The sequence below is a fragment of the Struthio camelus genome, chromosome W (assembly GCF_040807025.1).
Source record: "Struthio camelus isolate bStrCam1 chromosome W, bStrCam1.hap1, whole genome shotgun sequence".
NCBI lineage: Eukaryota > Metazoa > Chordata > Aves > Struthioniformes > Struthionidae > Struthio > Struthio camelus.
The window spans coordinates 67,999,855-68,026,522 of NC_090981.1; the positions used below are offsets into that span (position 1 = coordinate 67,999,855).

The 26,668-nt window shown below is 43.3% G+C and overlaps 1 protein-coding gene across 3 annotated transcripts in view; it reads left to right on the top strand.

Moving 5' to 3' along the window:
- The window catches only part of LOC104138483 (netrin receptor DCC), a 608,580-nt gene that overhangs the window by 542,235 nt on the left and 39,677 nt on the right, over window positions 1-26,668 (top strand). For all 3 annotated transcript variants that reach the window (XM_009666101.2, XM_068925912.1, XM_068925913.1), the window contains 4 exons: window positions 1,739-1,933; window positions 7,022-7,054; window positions 20,084-20,149; window positions 24,144-24,306. In XM_009666101.2, the coding sequence (XP_009664396.2) occupies window positions 1,739-1,933; window positions 7,022-7,054; window positions 20,084-20,149; window positions 24,144-24,306 (457 nt within the window). The remainder of the gene's footprint in view (window positions 1-1,738; window positions 1,934-7,021; window positions 7,055-20,083; window positions 20,150-24,143; window positions 24,307-26,668) is intronic.

Genomic DNA, 26,668 nt, shown 5'->3' on the forward strand with positions numbered 1-26,668 from the left:
AAGAAAAATCTTACCATTCTCATCCTAACACTACTTTTCCGTGATTAGCGTTAACTATTCATGTGGAATGAGAGTTTTGGAAAGTATGTTTGTTTCCAAAAAAGAATAGGGGAAAAGTGATAATAAGGCTTACAATTTCGTAGTGACTTAGGTCTAGGCCCAGAAGTACAGTGCAGAATGCCTGCTTGGGCTCGTCAGCGCCTGTGCTAGGGCCCGCAGCACCAGCTGCTCAACGTTGTCTTTGCATGCTACAACTATTTAGGATTGCCACTCCTGAGTAAGTGTCTCAGCCAAGTGGGACAATTTGGGTAGCCAAAGTCCTTACGCGGTCAATGGGGAGAGATCCGTGCTCGCACGTACCTGCTGCATCACTCTGGGAGGAAATATCTATCTCAACCCAATTTGTTCTCTTTAACACGCGTTGCTGTTCCTCTTTCATTTAATAGTGCTATTGTCGAGTAGGTGCCCAAGGGGACAGAAACCCTTCGTTCAGTTTCCTCTTGTGCTTGAAGGGATTCAAACCTAGTTATAGAATAAAAGGGAAATTACGGTGTTGAATAGCCTCTGGCTGGCAGAGGATGGAATTGAATCCACATGTTTTCCTGCCGGCCCCAAGTCTCCCTTTTCATTGAAGAAAAACAATAGCAAGTCTGACGGTTCCTGCGAAACTCAGCATTGTTCCTACGCGTGACGTGTTTTCAAAGCATACCTACCGGGCTGGACTTGGAGCTGATTACATGGCCTTGAGACACCCTTCAGCTCCATCTTTTGGTAGCAGCAGAGCTTAGGCAAGAGCTGGAAATCTGCTCGTGTAGGCTGGGGGGTTTTGCCAGGCAACCTTTTGGAACAGCAAGAATAGATATCTTCAAAGTCAGGCAGCTGCAGGTGCTGTGGGTCCCCAGGTGAGGTTTGGTTGCCGCAGAGGCATTTGAGACGTCGCCTACAGACGTTTCGCTTGAGAACAGGATTTTCCTTCTCTCCAAAACGTAATTTGCCAGGTGGATTACTCCTATAAACTACTCTTGTTTCCTAATCCTTGCACTTAACGTAGCCTTCAACTTTAGCTTTAAAATGAAACCGTTGGCCTGAAAACTCAAATCTACCCACGCACGCAGGCCTGGCCCACAAAGGTAGGAAGGCGTTGGAACTGGTTGTGAGCTACCGTTGAGGGTTTTAAGGTCTAGGTTCTGTTGCCTGTTTTATTTGCTAGGGAAGGACTTAGCTACTGCAGTACTTGGGGTTACCAAAACTCTGAGTTTTGGGTTCTTCGTTCTTTTCCCCCAAATATTTTCCCATCAAGTTGCCAAGAAATGTTGCCTGGCTTCTCATGAGCACCCAGTAAATGATGCGCATCATCAATGCCATTTGGTTTTATTTCAGCACTGAAACACTAAAGGCTTGTATCGTAGGGTTTATGATGGCTATCAGGCTGAATTGTGCACCTGAATTTGACAAATGTACATGTGATGGAGCATTTTAAGATGTGCTATGTGTTTTTATATTTGCTAAATCTGTTTTTTCCAGGGAATGCTCTAATCGTTGTTTTGCTCTAAAAATATGCAAATACATAATTATTGTCCAAACAGGCATTTAAACGATTTTGATCACAAGACCTGCCATTACTGCTTTTTTAAAAAGAAAGCACTAATTGTTCAGAAATCTGAATTTTATCTGCATTTCATAAAGCAAACAGATTACATGTGATTTAAGTACTAACTGAGAGACTGTGTTTATTCAGCGTACATCCTCTTCTATACTTTGGACAAGAACACCCCCATTGATGACTGGATCATGGAGTCCATCAGCGGTGACCGACTTACCCACCAAATCATGGACCTCAACCTAGACACCATTTACTACTTCCGAATCCAGGCTCGCAACGCCAAAGGAGTGGGGCCTCTCTCTGATCCGATTTTCTTCCGGACGCTGAAAGGTTTGAAACTTTGTCGTCTGGTTATTAATGATACGTAGGATTTTCTTATGCCTCAGTAGGAGCTTTGCAATTAATTCCATGTCAGCTAGAAGACATCCTACTACTTGAAACTATTACTGAGAGATAAAAGCAAAATGCTGTATACAGTAGTTGACAAAAGTAAACCACATAATGAGGCAGCAGCTATATTTTTAAATTCAATCAACTAGGGGAAAGCATTCTGACACTACCTAACTTTTGCCATCAATAATAAAGCTAATTGGATCTGACGGGATTTCTCTAGGGAGATACCTTTTCATTTTGGATCCGCTGGTGACTGCGGGAACTGGTAATGACTCACTCTCGGAGCAGCAGAGTCGGCATGCAAAATGCTGCTTAAAAACCTCAGCAAACTGCCTGAGATGCAGCCTGACTTTGCATGCGGGACATCGCGCCAGGTATTTTTTTGGTACCTGCCGTTAGCAGCTGGCAAACCAAAGCCTGGTATCTCCCCCTTAGTGACCAGTGAGAAGGAGCAGGCAAAATAGGGGCACCCATTTGGCTGGCTAGTGCTTTGGTAGATGTTGTAACAGGGCCGTTGCGTTTATAAGAGCGAGGGACCGCACATGTAGCAGGCTCCATTTCAAATTAACATGGAGAGATATTCCTCTGATATCTTCCCTGCTGCCTGTCTGCATGAAGGCCTAACATGATCTACCCATAAATTATTAGTTAGTAAGATGTAAGCAGTATTACCGTGAGTGGGAAGCAGGATGTTTGCAGCAGCTCTGCTCCTTATATTTTAACTGTCATTCACGTATTCGCACAAAAGATAAAATTACTTTAAGAAAGACATATAATTAATGAAAAAATCAAATGACATAAACAGTGAACCTGTTCTAGGAAAGTAGTGTGGCATGCAGGAAAACATTTTATTGCTCTGTCTTTTCTAGAGAAATTCCAGAGATTTGTATATAAAAATAACATCCTGGCAGAGAGTAATTGAAACTGGAGATAGGCCCAGACCTGAAAAGTTGCAACTGGAGGGAAATTCCGATTCAGATCTGTACGTGAGAGGTTCGGAATTAATGTTCTGATTCAAGCCTCTTTTTTAATCAATTATATGTGACATTATTTAAGGCAAGCAAAACGACTGAGTAATGATGACACTTGATTCCCAGATCATTTCTTTTGGGGGGGGGGGGGTTCACATGTTTATTTCTTTAGCAAGAGCAAATGTTTGCATGAATAACCGTTTGGGCTGTTCCTGGTGCCTTTGAAGGAAGGAGGAGAAACTCCCTTTTCAGTCAGTCCCTCGCACCTACCCTTAAGGAAGGGTTTCCATGATGGAGCGAGTGCTCGCCACGGCGCTGGCAGAGAGCTTGCCCTTTTTGCTTCGCGGACGTCGGTGTCTATAAAACACACTATCGACCGTGGAGGCTGGGAGTGAAAGCCTCGCACAACGGTTTCCATGAATTAGCAAGAGTCGGAAAAAAGCAAAACTATATCAATTTGTTCTGAGCTTATCACAGCCTATCCAGGTTCGCGGGACTTGCTTGTCCAAGTCGTGTTTCACTTCGAATGAATTATTGGTAAGATCCTGATTATTCATTCTCTGCTACCATGAAATGTGAAGAGAGAGCACTCGGCAAGTGCTTCATCTCTATCAGTTGGATGGTGCCAACTTAATTTCATGCTCACAGTTTGTGCCAAGAGAGGGAAGGCTGTTAGACTGAGTTTAAAATGAGTCAAAGCATCAAGATATAACCACCACAGACTAATGAGATATCAAAAGATATAGAGAGCCAGAGAGCTAACTAAACCAGATTAATGGAGTAGATATCACCTACTTTGTAATGTTTACACAGAGTACCATAAAACTCATTTGGGAAATGAATTCTAGATCAGACAACATCAACAGATACCAAAAAGATAAATCTATAATTTGTTACATCTTGTAATAGCCTACAAGGACTATGTCTAATACCCTGCCATGAATATTTAATGATATCCACCCTAAATATGTCATGTTCAATAATATTCAACGGTTTTTTGACAAATCTGTCTCTACATTTGAGGTGAAGAGACTTTCTGAAGCCTTGAGTGCATTCTGAATTATGCAGAAATGTTGGTTTCCTGCACTTAATGATTATTAACAGAAGATGTGTATGTGCCATATGGAAATGAATGCTCTGATAGCAAATATATGTCCTGATCAGAGGAAGTTTTAAACCACAGGGAACTAAATGAGCATCAAAGATCCACTAAGTCACCACTGTCTGCTTTTATATATTATAGCACATAAAGCTCCTGCTAGGAAGCCAAGCCATTACTTGTGTTAGAATTGCAATGTACGTATTTGTAGTGACTTGCCTTTGCTAATGAAAATGTAGTGATCTGTGAGAAAATAGATATGTTTAATAGTAAATAACAGTACCGCAGGAGCAATGAGTTTATGTTCTTCCAGCTCAGTTGCACGGATAATAATATACAGTCAAACGGGCAAATCCTTAGCTTATGTAAGTTGTCGTTGCGCTGTGGACTCCGGTGAATATATGACAATTTGCATCAGTTGAGGATCTGCTTTTTTAAGCTCAGGCTGGCTGTGGCTAAATCTATCACTTAAAGCATGAAGACTCTGGTACCCATTCTTACGAGCTTGGAACAAAAGCTGGGTGAAACGTGATTAACTAGCCCATGTTTTTGGCCCAAGTTATATAATAACAAAACTTAAGGTCCTTCCTGGGATTTTTCTTAGTCTTTACCAAAAAAATCTCTGGATGAATTCAGTAAATATCATATATATATATATACGCACACATATACATATATAACTACATATAAATATATATACACACACAGACACACACACACACACACACAGAACGTGCCCAAATAACATTTGTATATTTTGCAGCCTTCCATAGCATATTGCCATGGGTTTCCACTGAAATTAAAGCCCAGATCATAATGTCCCATTACGTTTTCAGTGTATAAATGGATCAAATTAAGAAATACATTAAGTTGCAGAAGTGAATACATACAATCTGGAATGTATTTGCAACTACCCAGTGAAACATGACAACTAAAGAGTGACTGGACTGGTGGCAGGCAGGATTGAGGTTTCCCTCAGTCTTTCAAACAATTTTTCAGTGATTTTTTTTCATCTTCAGGAGAAAAGCAAATCTCAGAATTGCACTTACTGAATTTACCTATGCTTTCTTCTGCCGAACCGTAGCTATTCTGAATTTCAGACGACGTTTACAAACAGACCTTAGTTTTGTGCTGAACTCCATTAAATAAAGAAAATTAACGAAGAGTATTCAGCTTGTCAGAATCACACAAAGCATTACATCAATACAGATAAAATGAAAAAAAAAAAATTGCCTATTGCATATCCTGGAAACCTATGTGCATATTACGCAGCTGTGGACATAATTTCAGGCATGACTAAAATGCTAGATCGGATGTGTTTCTAAAGGGGTGAGTGGAAAGGGAGAGAGGAAGAGAGAGAGAAAGAGGTTGTGGCCTTAGCTTTATAGCGCTCTCGGATATTGCGACCACGCTAAGATCCACAAGGAAAACTTCATCCCGGGACTTTCTACAGGACATCAGGATTAGATGTACCATTTCCGTCCCATCTCTAAAAGAGCCCTGAAATTGCAGACGATGGCGATTGCTCCCCACCCTTGGCAAGGATGATGTGGGGCAGCATTTTTAGCGCTGCAGTGCCCTCTAATGCTGTGTTGGAGCTGCGTTAGATAGCACATCCTTGCTCTTAAACGGCATAAAACGTGAACCTGTACGACCTGCCTGCTGCAAACGTTACCTACCGCTACGGCGGTACGTCGTGGCGCTGGAGGTGCCACAGGTGCCGTCTCCCTAAGAGCTCGGAGGAGGCAGCAAAGGCGGAGTGTCGTCAGGGCAGCTTGCAAGCCTCACCTTGGGTGAAAATAACTGCTGTTGCAGTCAAGGGGTTAATGCTTTTATAAATACATTTGTCCCGGGGGAAAAGACATAATCCCCGGGATGGCTCGGTGGGGAAAGGCGTGCTCCCTTAGGTGTTTCTCGAAAGTTTGAGGGAATGGGGGCACATGTGCTCCGTATCCCCCGTTATTCTTTACAGCCCTCTGAAACAGTTGACGGGGGGAAAAAAAAGTGTATAGGGATCATTTAAGGTGCTTTTCTTCCTCTGCCACTGGCACGGGAGTCATAAATGTGCCTGTCAGGGTGATGCGGTTGGATGTAAACGACTGCTAACTCAGTACCTTAATTTTTTCCTAGCATGATCTCATGATCTACCAGGGGGCTAAGTAGTAATTTTAGCAGAAATGGGGGCAGCATGCTCTGCATCTGTAAGCAGCGGTGATTGAACTTCTAGAACTCGCTCACTTTTTCCCCAGTTTCCTGTGCTTAAGTTTCTTGTATATTTTATTAAGCAGAGGATTGGTTAATGCTCTGTAATGGTAGCGATTTATGAATCTAAGGAAAATTTAATTCCCTCGCTCATGTCATAAATAGTCAGAAGTTGTAGCTGTGCAGGAGAGCTTTTAATGTATCTATTGAATTTTGAAGTCTTGTCTGGTACACTTCAAATCACACTATCTTTTATGGTTATTATGCAAAAACATGTAAATAGTTTTAAACTCCTTTTGTGCAAAGCTGAAACAAGGATGATATAAGTCAGAATTAGCTTTCAACTCGTAGGTGATGTGACTGTAATTATTCAAAGAAACAGTATCTCTCTTCTCTGTCTCTCTCTCGCTCCGTCTCTCTCTCTCTCTTTCCCTTCTGTGCTTAATTACACTTCCCAGATCGTACTGGGGTTTGAAAGAACAAGAGAGTGAGAAGACTATTCCTGTAAAGTTTTCACGTTTTTAAGAGCTCTGCTGCAAAACACAGTACAGCTTGTATTTGTCCTCTCGGTTCTGCCGGGTGGCTTTGAAAAAGGGAATGGTAAAATAACGGCCTTTCATCCTGAGCCGTCCGGCGGGAGCGCAGGAAGGCGGCCTCTCGATACGACAGCCGGCTGACAAAATTGGTGATGTGATATGTGGGCTGGCCTGCCAGCAGCTGTCAGCCTCTAATGATATTGTCTTTTTCTTGCAGTCGAGCACCCTGACAAAATGGCTAATGACCAAGGTACGGTGTCCCCGAGCTGTCCCGTTTGCTGTCGGCGTCGGTGGTGGGCGCTGGGACCGGCGTCGCTTGTCGCGCTGCGTCCTGCTCTTCACCTGGGCCGCGCACCTGATGAGGCAGCCGCTGGCGGGCTAATTAATCTTGTTAATGAAGTTCTGCTCGGCTGCGGCTGCTGCTTTGATGGGGGAGATGTAAATTTTCTGGAGAGGAAATTGTTTTGTCTCTTTTCTGAAGGACCAATTAAAATGTCAAGCTTCTTTGTATGAAATAAATTTTTAGTCTCTCTGCTGCACTTCTGCATAATTCACGTTAGGTATAATTAAGCTCAGCATAATTTTCAAGCTACTCTTGCACCCTTTCGTGGGTTAGAGATTAAAGTTCAAAAGCCTCACAGTGAGAAACTGTAAATCAACTTTTCTCTCAAATCAGCAGCTCATGTTTAGTCATAGCAAAGTTTAGTCAACTTTTCAAGGCATTATCATCACGTTTTCCAAAGAGGGAGGCATGTCTGATTAGTCACGTTTTCTCTGCTCTTAACTTACTGCCTTTTGAATATCTGTGAAGTTTGTTGCTAGAATACGTTTTCTTTTTTCACTCTAGACCTACTATTCTTAAGTCTTCTTCCAATTACAGCTAGAGCATTTTACCTTTATGAGATAGTTGCCCGAGGAGGTGGTCACTGTGACGTCTGAAAAGCTCAGAGGTAACGTTGGGAGGTTTATCGGGATTTGAACTCTCGCTTTGCGCTAGCTTCAAAGGAGAAGGGCTGTGTAAACCTCAAAGCCCTGGCTTCACTTCTGCAGGCACTGGCTTACCTCAATTTAGTGACTTGAGTTTCCTCGCAATAGATAAATTCCTAGTGAAGACAAGAAAGCATTATTTAGAAGATCAAAGTAAACTCTAGGCTCTTTCACAGGTTTTATTTCAGCCTGGAATACCCACAAAAGCTACTCAGACCGTATTTCTGCACTGGGATTTTGCTTTGTATTAGGTACCACGTATTGTCTGCTAACAAGACAGCACATCTTTTCCCCACCAGAGAGACACGTTCTTAGCCAGTTTTGGAAATGCACCCTATGATTTCAGCGTATAATTTGCTCCAATTTGGAACAGAGGAAAGAAGTAGAATTATGCAAATTATAAAATAAAAAATTGATTTTGCTCAGTATGAGCACCCAGAAATTGAAAATGGCAGGTTTGCAGAGTTAAAAAGTAACTTTTTCAAGGAGTTAAAGTGCTAGGTTATGAAGAAGCGTGAAACTGTATTGCCAATACAGTTTTCATCAATTGGCACTTTTACAATTTTTTCAAGCGGGTTGAGAAAACTTAGGAAAACACAAAGTACGATCGCCTGGTAAGCAGGACTGAAGAAGTGTTTTAGTTTTTCCAAAAAACAGGGAAAAACCGGGAGCCTGGGCGAAAGCAGACTTTGTGGGGAGCAGTTTAGCTCTTCCGTGAGCGTGTTGCTGTAGTAGCGGGACCGTGGCGCGCCGCGGTCCGGTGGCGGTGGGGTCCGGTGCCCCGAGCCTCCACCGCGCCGCGGGGGCCCTGCACCTCTCCGGGACCACGCCGGGCTGCGAGACGCTTTCTGCAGCGACCGTAGCACAACCGCCCTGGTACGTGTGCTCCGTTATCTAAGTCTGCTGCTGATGGATTGATATTGCTCTGTATTTGTTCTAGATCTTCTGCTTGCCCCTTTCCATGTGACGCTCAGAGGATTCGGGATTTTTTTGGGGATGCTCTGCATGCTACTTTTGCAATGCTAGGTGGGAGGAAAAAAAATAGGAAATGGGGAAAAGTGTTTTTGCGTTCCATAGATTGGTTTACTTACCTCTCGTAGAGGGGGAAAAAAATCAGATCCTCTGCAGATAGGCCTGCCGGTGCCTCCTTGTTCTGTGTTTTAATTAATGGGTAGAAGTAAATAAGCCTGACAGGTTAAGTGCAACCACTCTGTATGTGGTATGTGAATGCACTTTTCTTAAACAACCACTGGAGGAAAGACTTTGAGGGCGTTCTCGTTTTTTTGTGTCCATGAAAGCTTGCCCACCTTCCCGTGGTGTCCGAGCAGCCGGGGCAGCGTGCAAGCTGAGTGCCGGGCCGCGGGGCAGCGCCGGCAAGGATTGGCTCCTGCTGCCATTTGGGGGAAGCGCTTGCTCTGCCCACACCAGCTGCCCTGAGTCTCAGCACATGCTATGCTTAAAATATATATGGTTTCTCATTCATTAGCAAAATAATAAATTACATAGTGTCACAGGGGGGGATTTTAAAGTAATGTTAAGATCCGCATTTGCGCGTTTTAAAAATTATTTTGAGCCGAAACGTAGCATTGAGTGTCTAGGATAGTTGCTAAACGTCCGCTGGATAACTCGTGGTCACTCATGGTAGCAAACTAAACTACGTATTATCATGTTGCCTATAGATACTGTTCCTGTCGATAAAAATAGATATAGATACACAGAAAAGCTGCTATCGCTTTCTATAATCGGGAAAGCAGTAGGACTGTTGGCTAGCAAAATTAATAGGACAGTGACAGCTGTAGCACGAGCTGGGAATAGGGTGTGATGGTGGGCTAATGGTGGCTTCACCGGGGGTTAGAGCTCCTCCAGCGGAGACCTGTGCCGTGCTTAGTGTCAGCTTCAGCATCAAAATTTTAAAGCACCTAAATCGACATCAGCCCAGCGCTGGAATGAGGGACTGTGTTTGCTGACTTCCACCTCCAGTTATGTGTCATCGTCCCTAGGGAGAAGCCACGCGCGTGGCGCTGCTGGCCACATCCTCCACGTGGAGGATTGGCCTCGTGGCAGGTTCCCAGTTGGCCAAAGTGGCTGGAGCGCCGGGGCGCAGAGCGTTCCTTCTGTGCTCCTGAGGTCAGAACACCTGTGCCATGTAATTTGGATTATTTTAGACACAAAAAATGAAAGCTCTCCAGACTACTGGCGTTTAAAGAAACAAACGAAAACCCAGCAAACCCGAACACGGAGTTTCTCATGGGATGCGGAGCCCTTCCCCTGTAGTGGGGGCTGGAAGTTAGTGTCTGCATGTGCGAAAGGTGTTGCCTTACTGTGATTGCTCGGATAAATGAGTGAGTGACCTCAGGCGGGTTATGGGAGCAAAGACTGGAAACAGAGGCCACCTGACTGACCGCTGAGGAGCCCTCCGAGGCTTTGACCTCAGCCCCGCACGTCATGGCACTGGCAGCATTTAAGCTGCTGTGTGTCTGGGCGCGAGACAGGGAGATCTTCCAGTGCTACCAGTCTCCGTGAGAGCGTTGTTGTTACGTAAAAGTAATTAAAGGTTGGAAAACTGTCACCAGAATAATCCATTGTTCTTGTACAGCCTGAACAATGTTTGCAACCCATTTAACTGTATAAACTTGAATTAGAACTGGGAAAGATTTCAGCCTTATCTCCTATCTGCTTACAGTCTGATACGTAGGCTAACCTATGTACTCAGTGTGGTGGATGTGTATGGGAATTGCAGTCATAGTCTGTGACTTCCCAATTTCTCCAGGTGCGGTTGGCTTTGTTGGCTTGAGCCACAGTGCATATAAAAACTAAATGTGGTTCACTTCGTCTTTAGCAAGCAGGGTATGCAGAGTATGTTTTAAGCAGTATAAATCACTTCACATAATACCTAAACCTATACATAAGTACTGTATCTTTTCTGGGTAGTCATAATATGCTATATTGGAGTCTTTGTTAATGTGGTATATAAGCAGGAGAAATTCCCAGCCCTTTGGGGTGTCTTTTGTAGATATCTAAATTCAGTTTCCACTTCTATGTTACCTTGATGACCAATTCTAATACGTCGAAGTCTGAAGTCTTCACTTTTCTTTGATCTTTAGGTAACTCTATTAAAGATGAGTCAATGGGACCAGGTGTCACCATAGCTGTACTGCAAGCAGAAGCATTAACATAAACAGAATCAAAGTTTCTAAAAGCTCATTTGCCTCAGAAATCATCAAAGCTAATTCTTCAATCACCTAGGGCCTGATCCAATGCCTACTGAAGTCAGTGGGAGCCTTTTCAATTACTCAGTGCATTGGACAAGGCCCTTAGGGCCATCTCTATCACAAAGGTAATTCTTATTGAGTGACACAAATTAACTCTTTCAGGTCATCTGTCTCGAACTCTAGCTCAGGGCCTCTGAGCCATGTAAGCAAAAATCCATTTACGTGGCAGCAAAGCACGTAAGGGTGTAGGACATGGGAGGGGGTTTGGGGAGAGACACTGAGGCTTCAGGGTACGAGGCAGTGTAATCTCAGAGGGCCCTAGATGGATGCGGAGATAAAAAGGACAGTGCAACCATGGTAGTCCTGAGGTGCAAAAAGGAGATGAGAAGAAGAGAGTAGAGTTTGGGGGCAGCTTCGGAGGGTTTCTGGGTGCAGAAACCCTCTGAAATGTGCTCGCCGTTCCTGCAGCTCCCTGGGACAGTAAGACTACCAAGAAGGGACTGCCTCTAAAAAAGGAAAGGAGGCCATAGAGATTCCCACCTGGATTGCTTAATCTTGCGCTGGAGGTCCAGGCAGAGCAGAGCTGGTGGCTCTTGGGTGCCAGCTTTTCTAGGCAGCTGCCTGCCCAGCACAGTGCCTTGCACGCTCTGCCTGCCTCGTCTGCCAACGAAGGCAGAATCGCTCCCTTTAGCAGATTATCTAGTGTTTTGTCATTGACCTTTCAGTCTTGGAAAGGTTGTTGTGAGGTCAGCCTGTTTCTCAGATCCCAGATCTGCTTCTAAGAACTGTAAACTCGTGCACGTGGCTTTTTCCCCCCCCCCGTATTTGCACCTTCCAGTCCCTCCTGTTACAGCTCTTGCATTAATGCCTGGCTTCTGAAAGAGTCTGTACGCAGCTGGAGCAGCCCATCTTTGTTTGCTACTTCTTCCCCGTGATTTTCAATAGAGGCTAAGGACACATGGGAAACTGGGGACCGATGGAGGGTGAGATACTTCTGTGGCCAAGCCCGCTCTTCAGTGACACCTATGTCACTGCAGAAGGAGCAGATACTTGGGGAGCCGCTGGTGAGAGTGGCGATGGCAAAGTCATTCTGCTGGCTCCTCTCAGCTCCTTGGTGTCTGCAAAGACAGGAGAGCTCATCAGGAGTTCAGCCAAGAGCGTAAGGCAGACACTTGTCAGTAAAGGAGGAGAAAAAGAAAGCCTGTTGATGAAAAGTAAATAATGCTCATGAAGTACAAATACTCTGTGATATAAAGGAGGAGAAGAGGCGCATTGGCGTCTTTCAGAGAGTCTAACCACACGTTTCCCAGAAGTGGGTTTGAGGCCTTTGAATATGTCAGCTTCTTTTCAGATTTTTATTTTGCATGTATGCAACTGATAGAACAAAGCATATTTGAAGGTAGTAAAAATGGTCGTATAAAAGTAAGAATAAAATTACAGTTCCCGAGGCTCAAGAGAGCGTTTGTCACAAACATCTTCTATATCTCCTGTGTACGTAGGAGAAGGCCAGCTGTGTTCATGTGAGCTGTTGCTGAGGCTTCCTGAAGTCTAAAAAGTTCCATTTATGATTTTGATCTGGAATAAATGGAGGCAAACTGGGCAAAGAAGAGATTCGTTTGTTTTGTTTTATCTCACCTCAGTTTTCATGTGATAAATGAATATTAAATTCTTTAGTCCTTATTTTGTCAATATAGGACTTGTCAGCAGTCATGTTTTGCCAGCAGAGTTAGGTTTGTGCAAGAGCCAGACAGCTGATTTCTGCATTTGGTCTACAAATATTTTGTAGCATCCATTGTAAATCACAGAATCATAGAATCACAGAACAGTTGAGGTTGGCAGGGACCTCTGGAGATCATCTAGTCCAAACCCCCTGCTCCAGCAGGGTCCTCTAGAGCACATTGCCCCGGATCGTGTCCAGGCGGGTTTTGAATATCTCCAGCGAAGGAGACTCCACTACCTCTCTGAGCAACCTGTTCCCGTGCTCAGTCACCCTCACAGTAAAGAAGTTTTAAGCTATTGATGGTAAATTAATAGCTTAAATAGCTTAATTTCAAGCTATCGATGGTAAATTTTGATAAAAGGCAACATACACGATTTTGAGCAAATATTTCTCCTACTTTTAGGAAATTTCAATACATTCTGATTGTTCAGTTGTTTTCTGAAAATGTGTCTCCTGTGAGGTGGGCCATATATAGACTAAGCTAGATAAATTCATGTATCGCTAGAGAAGCTGCGAGGTCAAGGCCGGATCGGCGAGGTACAAGGGCAGGTGCTGTGTGCCTGCATCACGGCTCAGGCAGGGATCGAGGGCAGAAACTGAATTTAAATGTGGCCCTGGCAATTAATGCTTATGAGACCGACTAAGGTGAGGCACCACCTGCGCTTTGGCAGTGCGACTCTACGAAAAGTCGTGCTCGGATAAGCCCTGGGGACGTGATGTGAAGAGTGCCTCCTTATGTGAGCATTGTGTCAGAAGCCCACGTGGAAGAAACCGGCGGCTTTTGTTCCCAAATCCTGGGAAAATGGTGGCCCGTGTTATTTTTGCAGGTGGCAGGGATGCCAGGCACATCACTGGGAGCGCCAGGGACTTTGCCTCTTCTGAGTAGGGAATTAATGCTGTGTACTTGACAGCACACCTGCTATTTTATACCTCACTGCTTTTAATCTCATGAATAAACAGTGCACTAATTGTTTCAGCTTTCAGAGAAACGGGGTTTGCAGCACAGTCTAGTCATGCCTGGAATTTGGCTGTCTGTAATTAAACCTTTGCCGTGTTTGGATTATAGCAGGCATGTAGCTGTCAGAGACATAAACCTGCTTGTGCTCAGTGGTGTTTAGCCGAAAACTCTGAACCGCATTGTTCGGCACGCCGCTTCCTCATAGTTTGCGTGCAAACAGCCGCCTGGTATCAGCCCCGGAGCAGTCACAGCATCTCGCACTGTGATAGCAGGAGGCATCGGGTTTGCTGCTTTGCCTCCTGTTCAAGCTTTTGATGGCTCCAGGCTTTTGCTTCTGAAGCTATTTTGCAAGGTCTGAGCACAGCAGCAGTAAAAGGATGAGCAATTCAGATCTTTTTCAAAGAGCCGCTTCACAAACAAACAATGCAGGGGACTGTAACACTCTTTTTATTAAGAGAGGAAAGAAATATTCAATTTATCAGAGTAACCTCCTTTCTACAACAAAAAGGACCAGACAGCTTTTTTGGGGGTTCTGTTATCTGGTTAATTTTATCCAGCAAATATAGGAACTCATTCTTAAGGTCCAAAATATGGAAAATTTCTGTAAGGAGAGATCTCAGAAGGCATTGCTGAAAAATCTAAGAATAGTTATTCTTGCATGTTGGTTGTGTTTCCTGCCACACTGAGACATCTTTGAGAAAATTACCTTAGGGTGTCCTTTGAAAAACAAAGACTAGAAAGTCAAGAGGCAATGGAGTTATCTGCTCATCTAATCTTGCATTTCTACTCAGTTCCCTTCCAAGAAGTCTGTCAGCCTATACTTGCTGAAAAGCAAACTTGCCATCAACACCACCTTCGCTGAGCACTCTGCTGTGCTGTAACCAGCACAAAGTGTGGGTCTACTTTGTTATTGGTTGTTGACCATACGTGGGAAGAAGACACAAATCCAAATTCTCTGGTTTGTTTAAAGCCTGACTGATGCAAAGCCTCGGTGGGGATTTGGATAAATTTTGACCTCTTTTTTTTTTTTTTTTTTTTTTTGCCATTTTCTCCTAGATTCTTGAGTCTATAGAAGACAACTGAAGGTAGGGCTCGGGTGCTAACACTTCTAAGACACTATTAGGACAGTCAGGTGGGATTCATTGTCCTCTACCTAGTGCTGGGGAGAGACAGGGTCCATTTAAGCTGATAGTATACATGTCAAAGTCTGACATATAGTTCTCTGTGGTCAATGGGGAGAGATGAGTGCCTTCAAAAAGGAATTCTTCCAGTCTAAGATGATCAGATTCAGTTGTGATCACAAGGTTTGTGTCTCTCCTAATTGACTGTAGAGGGAACTCGGATGACGGGCTGTGCAATGCGAGATGAATCCCCATCTCAGGCAGCTCACGCAGGAATTTCCCAGCTGTGATGAAATCCTCTGCTAGCTGCTCATAGCTGTCAGGGAAGGTGCTCTCCAAGTGCACACTCTTCCTCCTGGCCGGTTGTGTGACTATGCAATATGCCCAAGTAGCATTGATGCTCCAAGTCTGAACCAGAGCATCCATCTTCGAGGGGGAAGAGCAGCCTCTGGAGCAGAACTGAACTGTATAGCATGTATAATTCAACTCCTCTAACTCTCCTCTCTCCTTGCAACTGCTTTTCTGAGTAGGGACCAGGATCCCAAGTGCTCAGCACTGTAACTGAATATTATGCAGAGCTTAGCTTTTCCTTAGGAATGGAAGAAGAGCTTTTCTGGTGGCACTACACCTGACAGCTTGTGATATCTGAGAGGGCCAATGATTTGTTTTTATGTACCACCCCAGGGGCACCCTCTCCAGACTTCCACTTCCCAGAATTTTGGATTTTTCTTCAAGTCGTTAATCTGGTTGCCTATATTTTTATCTAGTGCAAATGAAGCCTTGCTAACTCTCACCTCCACATCTTTCAAATTAGGCTCTGGAGCTAATGCACAGATGTGCTTGATGGATCTATCAGGAGCTGAGCATCTTGGGGACCTAAATGTGATTTCTTATCCATGTCTTCTATTTAAGCTCCCAGAAGGCAGATGATCTGTGTAAATCCTACCAGTGGTTTCCCTCGAGCTTCACACCATGGTACTAAGGGCTGCTGCTGTCCCTTTACCCCTCCCCAGCCTCCTAGCAAAGCACCCCTGCCCAATTTGGACTGTCCAACTTATACCCTGTTACCATGTTAAATATATCAGTCACATACATTCACTTGAATTGCTAGTCCCTAGTGAGTTACCAGATTTGTATAAAAACTATGCATGGCACATTCTAACAGAAATAAAAGGCCTTCATAAGTTACTCGGATTGGTCACACCTGACAGAGCAGGTTTCCCTCCCATCCCACCTTTAGTTAGAAATCCCCCTGTGTTAGAAATCCTTCTTGATGACCTGGACAAAAGATATATTCCAGCATCATGAGCAAATGAGTACACATATACATATGGGCAAGTAAACCCAAATAAAATCAGTCAGGGATAGGAAGTCTTGTTTGTACACAAAAATAGCCATGTTTGTTAAGAAGCTTAATGCTGGTTGTTATTTGTAGAAATTACTTTGGCTTTGCTGGTGCAATATAAAATCTACTAAGCTGTCCTTCACTAAGTACTATTTTATTTTGTTTGTTTGAAGAATGTCTGTGTCTAAAGAAACACAATGGTGGACAATATGATGGCAGCCACTTTGTTGCCAATAAGATCTCTAGGAAAGTCTCAACCAACAAAATGAAGAAAATGATGGTACTGGGGCATCCTATATTTTTTTCACTTCTGCAGAGCGTTTCTGAACCACATCAGTTACAGCATTATAGCTTGGTCTTGTAGCTCTGCAACGTGCAGAGAGTAGCAGTGCACCTGATGAAGGACGTATTTTGTTAGAAGCGAAGCAAGATGTTCATGTTAAAACCTCCTCTCGGCTAGCATTCATGCTGTGTACCAAAAGGCCAGTGACTGGCACCATGCTTCATAAGCTCTGGCACCTGGGTGGCAGGAAAAGTCAGTTATTGTCTGTTTTCTGATACAAGAATGTTGCTCAGCTTGTTTTCCTAGTATTTTGAACTGTTTCAGGCAAAAAGCAGCAAAAGCGGTAGAGCAGGGCTATGTCTGGGTCAGACGAGTCAGATGATTACAATAGAAACAAAGTCACTCCTCATTAATTTTTCCATCTCAGGTTTTCATGAATCAGGGAGTGCTTTGTAAGGAGACAGTATTACAGTTCCATTTCCTCAGAGTGAGGCAATCTGTGCAAATGGTTCAGGGGTACCTTGAGGTTTAGAAATAAGGATGTTGTTAAAGCATAAATAAGGAATTTACAGCGAAATCACAACAGAATTTTTGAGCAATTTACAAGTGCTGGAGACCTGAGAGGATAAAGAACTGTTGTTGTCATAGATGATTTAAGATTTTTTTTTTTTACCTCGACCAGATCTAGTTGAAACGGTTATTGCATATAATGGCAACTGAAATAGAGTTATAGAAGAAGGATATGCTTTTTCAGAGAAAGGCTTGAATCACTGAAACCTTCAAAAGACAGACCTAGGTGAAAAAAGAAATTAAATGGAGACTGGAGAGGTGAGAAAAGGTATCCAGGATCTGTGGATGCAGGTTTTGGTCCCTCCAAAAGTACATCACAGCCTTAAGCACCACAACTCAGTAAAAAGGCAGGAAAATCAAGTGTAAAGACTACTCAGCCTCCATAAAAAAAGGCAGTTCTCAAAGAAATAGATGATTAGGCAAGACGTCAAACGACGTTTTTGGTTTATTCCAAAAGATGGAATAACATAAAGAATAAAAACTTCGTTGGAACTTAGTGGAAGTTGAAAAAATAGTCCATAGGCTGACCGAAAAAAAACAAATGAGGTCTGGCCATACCCACTGAGTTATGCCCACCTTGAATATTTCTTTCTGGCTCACATAAAGGGCTTAAATCTAAATTCAGTGGGACAGAAGTGTTGCACTTGTCATTAAGAAAAGAAACTCACCAGTACCACGGGAAGGAGAGGGAGAACTGCAGTAATTCCGGACACTCGGCAGGTATCCCCATGGCTGACGCGTTTGCTAGAGGGATAGCTTTGTTTATGATCTAGATGGTTATAAAGCCACTGGAAACCTGAGGTCTTGAAACCAAATAAGCACTACTCTCCAACTAGCAATGGTCTTTCACATTATTTGCCTTTTTTAAAGGGGGTTATATCTTAAATCCTTGAAGAGATGAACTAGAGATGGAAATTGTTCATGGAGGTATGTTGGCTTGGAGTAAAGCTTCGATAATCTTGTTTTAAGTCCTACTTGCCCTTTAACATATAAAGCCCTGTAACACATGAGAAATTTTCCTTTCAGCTCCTAAGTGCTTAGATTTCCATGTTTACCCAAATATTGAATAATATCTGTTTGTCTTAATAGCAGAACAGACCTGGATTACCATAAATTCAGTCTTAGCTATCCATGACACACAGTATTGTTGAAATGATCTATTTGTTAAGAGTTCTTTACTTTCCGGTTTCTTATCAATGAAATTATTGTGTTTCTGGATGGTGAGGTGCCGTTGCACTCAGGCAGAGGCTGTTTTCTGGTTGCAGGGACAGGCAAGGGACACCCAAAATGATCAGAAACCCCCACGAGATGCACAGTGTAGCCATCCTCCTTTGCAGGAACCTGTTGGCTGGCTGGCTTCCTCCTCCAGCTTGGTCCCCAGGCATAGGCCCAAGCTTGCTGAGTTACCCTACCATGGGGCTACGTGCTTTTTGAAATCCTGGTCTTCGTCCTCCATAGACCTGTTCACTCTGGGTTTGCCCACAGCACAGTTCAGCAGAGACAGTGCCATTGATGCGGCGCGCAGGAGCCGGAGAGCCATGGCATAACGTTATGCTTCCCAGGAAGGTAGTCCATAATTTCAGCAGAATCATGCAAACTGAAACTGGCGGCTGGTTACACAAAGGTTTTTACCATTGAAATGTCGTGTATAATGCCTTGAAAAGTGATATTCTCTTCATTTAAAAGTACTGAACTTTTGCATCAGGCATGCAGGGTTAGCTTTTTAATTTCCTAGCATCCCAACTAAATTTTCTCATGTATTAAGCTCCCACTAAGACATTTTAGGATGGGCTAGATATCAAAAATAATAACATTTAGCACTCTCCCATTGAGACACCCGGTTTACTAGGCACAATATGACCCTAAGGTCACAACATATTCACAGGCTGCAGCGTAACACTGTGAATATGACTGCTTTAAAGTGTCATTTTGATAAACTTTATGGCCTCTATTTATCTCTATTTTGTCTGTTTTTACAGCTAAACATTTTGCAGCGCTGCTTTCTCAGGACCAGGTTGTTGTAGCTGTGCAATTACTCTGATTGAAAAGATGATTGCACTGAAGCCTCTTCTGATGATAATGATCTTACATTTATTTAGGGCCTTTCATCGCAAAATACTTCCCAAATGGGTAGGCAAAGTTATGCACATGAATTTCCCCACAATCTGCAGAAACAGAAAAACCTCTGAAGAGAAATAGGCAGTTATTTAATAGTGCACAGCAGCAGCAAACAACCGTATGTGGCAGGAAAGTGAGAAGATTTATTTTTATTTTTTGGCTTTGAGTGCCTTGGTGCAGCCCACAGCCACTGGAATTAGAAGCTCGCTGGAATAATCCATGGCAGTTCCTGGCCCCGCGCATTTTTACCTAGTCCCTTTGTTAACTAAAAACCTGCTCTTTACGTTCTGCCATTAAGTCTGATGACTCCTTTGGTCCTGTACTAGAGTAGCGGAGGAGCTTGGCGGGACTGGACTTTGCACGTCTCCTTGCCTCCGGCGCGAGGAGCAGAGCTGTGGCTCTTGGCAGAAACGTAGCCATACCGTCACAGCTGTTCAGCCCGACGCAGCTGAATGGTGCAAAGTCAAGTCAGGGAAAAGACAAACACCTCGAATTTCACTGTATTAGTGTGCAAGGCAAATAGTGCCTCAACAGCAAAATCTGTGGCGTAATAATTATATCCCTATATATTTTACGTCTAGTATAGATACATTTTATGTTTACATTCTATTATATTATAAGATTTTTTTCACTTCAGGGTTAGAAAAGAGGCAATTGCATGAAAAACAAGCAGTTGTAGAGTTGCGTTTCCCTGGCTGCGTATGCCCAGTATGAAAAGTCACTGCATGGTGGAGCCTGCTGGGGCGCGTTTCTCCAGGAAGCTCCCCGCTGCTCTGCCACCGGGGCGTGGAGGTAGCTCCTCCGCAGCCAGCCTTCAGAAAGCCTGCTTTTCGGGCAGCTTTTCTCAAGTCCCTGTGGAGTGACTTCGGCTGCACGGTTTAACAGCTCGAATGTCGCCAGCCTGGCACTGTTTGAAGCCACAAGTCCAAGTCTGCCCCGATGCTGATGTGGTTTTCTCTGAACAGGTCGCCATGGAGATGGGTCCTATTGGCCAGTGGATACGAACCTGATCGACAGAAGCAGTCTGAATGGTAAATATAGACTCCAGCTAGCTAAGTTTCATCGTTAAACTCTGTTTCAGTGGGAACCTCCTCCTCTTCTCTTCTCTTCTCTTCTCTTCTCTTCTCTTCTCTTCTCTTCTCTTCTCTTCTCTTCTCTTCTCTTCTCTTCTCTTCTCTTCTCTCTTCTCTTCTCTTCTCTTCTCTTCTCTTCTCTTCTCTTCTCTTCTCTTCTCTCTTCTCTCTTGTCTTCTCTCCTCTTCTCTCTCTTCTCTCTTCTCTTCTCTCCTCTCTTCTCTCCTCTCCTCTCCTCTCCTCTCCTCTCCTCCTCTCCTCTCCTCTCCTCTCCTCTCCTCTCCTCTCTTCTCTTCTCTTCTCTTCTCTTCTCTTCTCTTCTCTTCTCTTCTCTTCTCTCCTCTCCTCTCCTCTCCTCTCCTCTCCTCTCCTCTTCTCTCTTCTCTCCTCTCCTCTTCTCTCTTCTCTCCTCTCCTCTCCTCTCCTCTCCTCTCCTCTCCTCTCCTCTCCTCTCCTCTCCTCTCCTCTCCTCTCCTCTCCTCTCCTCTCCTCTCCTCTCCTCTCTTCTCTTCTCTTCTCTTCTCTTCTCTTCTCTCTTCTCTTCTCTTGTCTTCTCTTCTCTCTTGTCTTCTCTTCTGTCCTCTCTTCTCTTCTCTCTTCTCTTCTCTTCTCTCTTCTCTTCTCTTCTCTTCTCTTCTCTTCTCTTCTCTTCTCTTCTCTTCTCTTCTCTTCTCTTCTCTTCTCTTCTCTTCTCTTCTCTTCTCTTCTCTTCTCTTCTCTTCTCTTCTCTTCTCTTCTCTTCTCTTCTCTTCTCTTCTCTTCTCTTCTCTCTCATTTCCATCTTCCGTGGTTTGGAGGCACCCACAGTCTACTCACAGAAGTTAGAGTAACTGCTGCCTTTTGTGCGTTTTCACAAGAAGCTTTAATAAAAACCAGGGTCAGGGGCTCACCCTGCAAGTCAGTTGTTGAGGGTGAGTGGGGAGCAAAGTGAGGAGCAAAGTGGCATTGTTGGGAGCGGAGGAACCCTGCTTTGGACAGCCTGCAATTCTGCTTAAACTCTGCGAGCGGCGCAGTGAGTGCGGGGAGGTCTCCACGGGCGAGCGGGAAGCCAGGTGGGTGCAGGGAGCATCGGCGCCACGCGTCCCTAGAGAAAAACCGATTTCCAGCTGAAGCACTATTGTGCATGGAGTCTCCCCCAATATCATAATCTCGCCACGACCAGGAATTTGAGATCTGCCTCAGGCCATAGACGTGCCTACAGAAAAATAACAGCTGACAAAGAATTGTAAAATGCGTTTCACATTGCGCTTCAGTTTAAGTTTCCTGCGTAAAATACCATTTTTATTAATTAATCCTGCCCCAAAATAGGAAGAAATGATAGGAAATCCCACAGGTTAAAAAAAAATTAACTGAACCTAATCGCTATTAGCTGAGGGGTAGAAGTGCCATCAGTAACTTCTTATTCCTGACCCCACATCCATTACCTAATGAAGCATTGTCGTTTCACGTTATTGAATGAAAAAACAGACAAGAGTCCCAAATATGTGGCATCACGTCAGGTTTGAAAGTACAAAATAATTACAAGGCACCTAGCTGATTAAGTCAGACTGATTATTTTCCTCAGACAAGACAAGGAGTGAATGCAAAATTTAATTCTCTTTTCCTGTCATGTTTTTCTGCGGACAATACACCATTGGTCTGTATTTTAGGCTTGCTTCTTGCTCTTAATAGTAGTTCATAAATAATGAAAATTAGTTACATCTAATTAACACTTTTTTTTTTTAGCTAAACTTAGTTATTAGTTCAAAGAGCACAAGGTTTGGCTCATTACTTCAGCTGGTAAAATTCAGGCATCTCTTGATTGAGCTATTATCATGGATTGTGAAACAATCTCAAGCAATCTCAGACTTTTTCCTCTGTCTTCAGTTACACCTGCCTCTAACGGTTTTGGGGAGGATACATTTGTTTGAATAAATAATATTGAGGTCTCAACTTGAGTCTTAGTGAAATACGTGGAGGAACTGACCATACCTTGCTAAGCTTACGGTGCAGCTTGGGACCTGTAAAATCAAACACGCAAAGAAAAACCTCAAGATAGTTGCTACCCTGCGGCCTTGGTGGTTTTGCTTGTGACATCAGATCATTTTGTTCATTGCAGTCAGTAGTCAATAATGCTTTTTTAGCTACAAATTTGCAATTTTTGGATTTTTAGGTACGTGAATTTTGAGAAGTCAAGGGAGCTCCCAGTGCCTAGAATGAAGGGTGGAGAGAGAAGGCTTTTTGTTTTTCTAAACGGTCACTGTATTGTATGTGAACTATTCATTCATTGCCATTTACTCAGCATGGAAATGAAGAAGAAATCAAAACAAATAATCTTTTGGATTTCTGTACTGGGTCATTGTAATGATAAAAGCATGATGCACACAACTGCTTGCCTTGTCTGATTGCCTCAGGAAGAGCTGTGAGAAAAGGGCAAATTATTCCGATAACTCAATTTGTTAAGTAAAGAAAGGATAATAGGTCAGAAAATCAAGGCAGAAAATTACAGTGGAATTACATCTATCACTAAACTGCTATTTGGAAAGCCTTTACCTTTTTTCATTTCTCATTCAGTTGTATTAATGGCAAAATGAAATCACAGCCATGTATTGTTTAATTTATACTGGGGAGGTTGTGGGGGTGATGTCATATGAAAACTCTTGAGAAACTCTTCTTCGGAAACGCTTGACATACTGTAGCACAGCTCCTCCTTCCATATCCCGTTCTGCTCAGTTCTCATGCATATTTAGTCTCTTTCTCCAAGCTTACGTGGAAATATGTTTTCTTTCTTCCATGAGTTTCTAATCTTACAGGATACCTTAGCAGACCAGAACGAAAGGATTATTCACGGTTCCAGATTGGTGTCGGTAACTCGTGGCCATAAGCCTTCAGCCTCTGCTGACACAAAAATCCCTTTGACCTCAGTGGGAGCTTGGCTGCAAATGGATGAAGAATTGAGCTTCATATATGAGGATATTATCAACAAGAGTCATTGTATACATGGGTATATGTGTTAGCCGAAAAGATGATAAAAATATAAAATATGCTTAAAATATGCTATTCACAATATATAATGGGGGGGAAAGAATAGAAAGCAAGGGAACAGTACTTGAAGCCAGTTTGATTGGGGCTTGACACCAGAAGTGGTGGTGTTTTCAGTCCTAGTCTTCCAGCTGCATTAAAACTAAAAGAAAACAAGGAAGCTTGTCAGTTCAGAAGATTAAGCCCTTTACCTGCTGAAGTGGTCCATGGAGATCTGGTCAGCATATCGATAAATGAAATTTAATGTAATGTGAGCCTGACTGTGAGGTGAACGCAATACTGAGAAATGAATCAAGCATCCAGGTTGGTTAACATATGAGATACATATTCTCCTGTAAATACCAAGAGAGACTATACAGGCCATAAAGAAAAAAATCCATTTTCCCCATTTTTCCATTTTCAGCTGATAGTAGCAAAAATAAGCCAAGAGTTATTGACTCCCAACACCTGGTTATTAATGCCTGGAAAGTGTAAAGTCATTATGGCTTAAATATTTTCCTATTCGCTATACCCCTGAAATGCAGTGAGGCATAAATTTCAGCTCTTTATGACACCGTTCTGAGCCCACGGTCCGCTTTGTGAGAGGAATCCGTGCAACCAGACATTAAATTTTGTCTCTTTTTATGGGTGACTTCTAAAGAAGGAGGGGAGTAAATGGCAGTTGTGTCCTGTTAAGCAGTTTGTCCATTTGGGCATCAAATAAGTGGGAGGTTTCTCAAAAATGATGACTTTTCAGCGTTCACATCACAGAGGAAGTTGTGCGGCGTAGAATATCTCTATCCTCTTCCCTCTTCTGTCTGTTAATTAAAGGCAAATAACGTGTCCAGGTAATCTGATGGAAAAATCCCACAGGGATTCCCTCGTTAGCGTACTTCAGACCAGAGCTTCAAACCCACTGCTAACGATTTTGACATTGTCTGTGTTCTTCCAGAACCTCCCATAGGGCAGATGCACCCTCCGCATGGCAGCGTCACACCTCAGAAGAACAGCAACCTGCTTGTCATCATCGTCGTCACCGTCGGGGTCATTACGGTGGTGGTCGTGGTGATCGTCGCTGTCATCTGCACCAGGCGTTCCTCGGCGCAGCAGAGGAAGTAAGTTTGCTAATTGCAGAACGGAAGGAAAATGCGATGCAAGGGTCACCTTGCTGACCCTTAGGTTCAAAGCAGATATGGGCAATAATGTTCATACCACCGAGATGTGGAGTCTAGGGACTGAACTGCGTTTTTGAGCCTGGCTCTTTTGTGGTTTTCAGGTGGCATGGCCTTGGGGAAGCTGGACGTAGTCAGTGAGTGGAGAATGTCCTGTGTTCCCTGGGTGCAGCATAAGCCATGGCAAATAAGTACCCCTGACATGGCTAGCCTTGAAAAATAAGTCTGCCAGGCATAGCTCTCCGTTCTTTATGTTGTTGAGCGTAATTCAGACACAGGAAATAATCAATCCCATTGATTTAAAGGAAAAAAAAAAGTACTTATCTATGCCTGGTGATGCTGTCAGACTTTCTGACTCCCCAGCACTGTATCTGCACAGCTGAGAAAGACAGACGTTCTTGCTTACTTGCTAGCTTTTTGTGAGGATGTTATCCTCTCTAGACAGTCTGTCCCCAAAAGTCTTCCAGTAAAAGGAGCCAACATCTGCTTCTCCAGATAATTCTCATGTACTTGGAAAAAAATTCTATAGAACATTACTGGGAAAAAATCTGTAGGATGTAATAAAAGGGCAGCAGCATAAGGTGCAAAGCTTTTTGCAGTTTTTATGAGAAATTAGAGGTGACATCAAGGCCTGGTGAAAGATTAAATGACTCCACTGGAGTCAATGAATTGGCAACAGAGCTCGGTTTGATGCATTTAATTTATTGAAAATTATTCAGTAAAGGGATTCATTATTATACTATCGTGAAAGATTGGACTCGTGAAAGTAAAATTTAATCATAGTTTGCCCACAAGGATGATAAATGTTTGGACTAAGAGCAAGACAAAATCTATTACATTGATTTGCATTGATGCTTAAGAAAAGGGTGGAACAGTGAATGAGTGGTCAGGGGACTAAGCAGTTCCCATGTATGCGGAAATCATCTTCGAGCTGGTCAAGCAGAGACAGATGGCATCTTGTAGTATTTTATGGTCACAAGGAGAAATGCTTTCTCTAAAGATCAACGTTTGGAGGTAGATTTTTTAAAAATAAAATAAAAAGCTCCCCTTTTGGCACAAAAATAAGGGCCTGTGCTTTTAGGAGAGCTCGGGTAGTTGAATGCCAAACTGATTTGAAAATCTGCTTCAATTATTAGTCTTAAGAGCTGAAAATCAGGCCATCATGTGAAGACAACGGAAATCCTACTGTTGCGTACAGTGTTTGGTGAATCAAGACTGAAGCTCTCTTGAGTTTCTGATGGGGAAAGAGGACTCATGGGGGAGAGAAACAGATAGAGAGATTCATGTGCCCAGCATTATGTATCTAAAAATTAAAAACTAAAATTGGAATTAGTCAACCTGGACCTCCTTTGTAGGCCATGGGAAGGATCAGGGATGTTCAGAGAATGATTCGTCTTCTCCTAAGATAGACGTTAGAGGACTTGCCATCTGAAGCTGCTTATTTCTCTCCGTTGATTGCAAAATGTGAGTCTGGTGAATTTGGATTTGTTGTTTAACTTTTAAACGTCTACACTTTGGGCAGATGAATCCCACCCAAGTTACCCCAAGCCAACTCTTTCTGTATTGAAAGTGAGGAAAAATAATGCAATAAAAATTAAACAATGGGCCTTAAATGTAGCACAAAACCTGAACGTCTTCAAAGCAGAATAATGGTATGAATTATTTTGTTTCTGACCTGGCTGAAGAGATGCATACTGTGAAACAAATCATATGGATGCAGGCTTTATCGGTGGTCTAGTCTGGTTCTTATTTTAAAATCGCCAGTGGACTTCTGAACAACAGAACTACAATAAGGGTAAAGGCCTTTGGGTAATGCATGTGTCTTTCCTCAGAGCAAAAACTCTTAGGTGACGGAATAATCTCCTGTAAGCCTTCAGTGGAGGAAACTCATATTTCTTAAGTTAATTAAAACTTGACTGAACGAAGCACAATAAAGTCTGTTATGCAGAACAACCTGGTACTGACCTGGATGGCTTAGTACATATTTTCTGTCTTTGTCGTCTAGGAAAGAATGAAATATCAGCCACGCAAACTGTGTGACAAATTTGACGTCAGTAAGAAACGGGGGAGAAAAAAGTGATTAACATTTCAGGCTTAATAACTTATTTGGTTGTGCATAAGGGAGAACATATGACTCCTGTAGCAATTGAGATTCATCCCCTCACAATAATTATGCTTCTGCCATCCCGCGGGCTCGCTGCCCTGCGTGGTGGACACGTCCGCTGGGTGCAGGGCCGGGGTGGGGACGGCCAGGGGCTGTGCATCAACTCCGGTCCTGGCTCCTCTGTGTACTGTGACAAGCCTC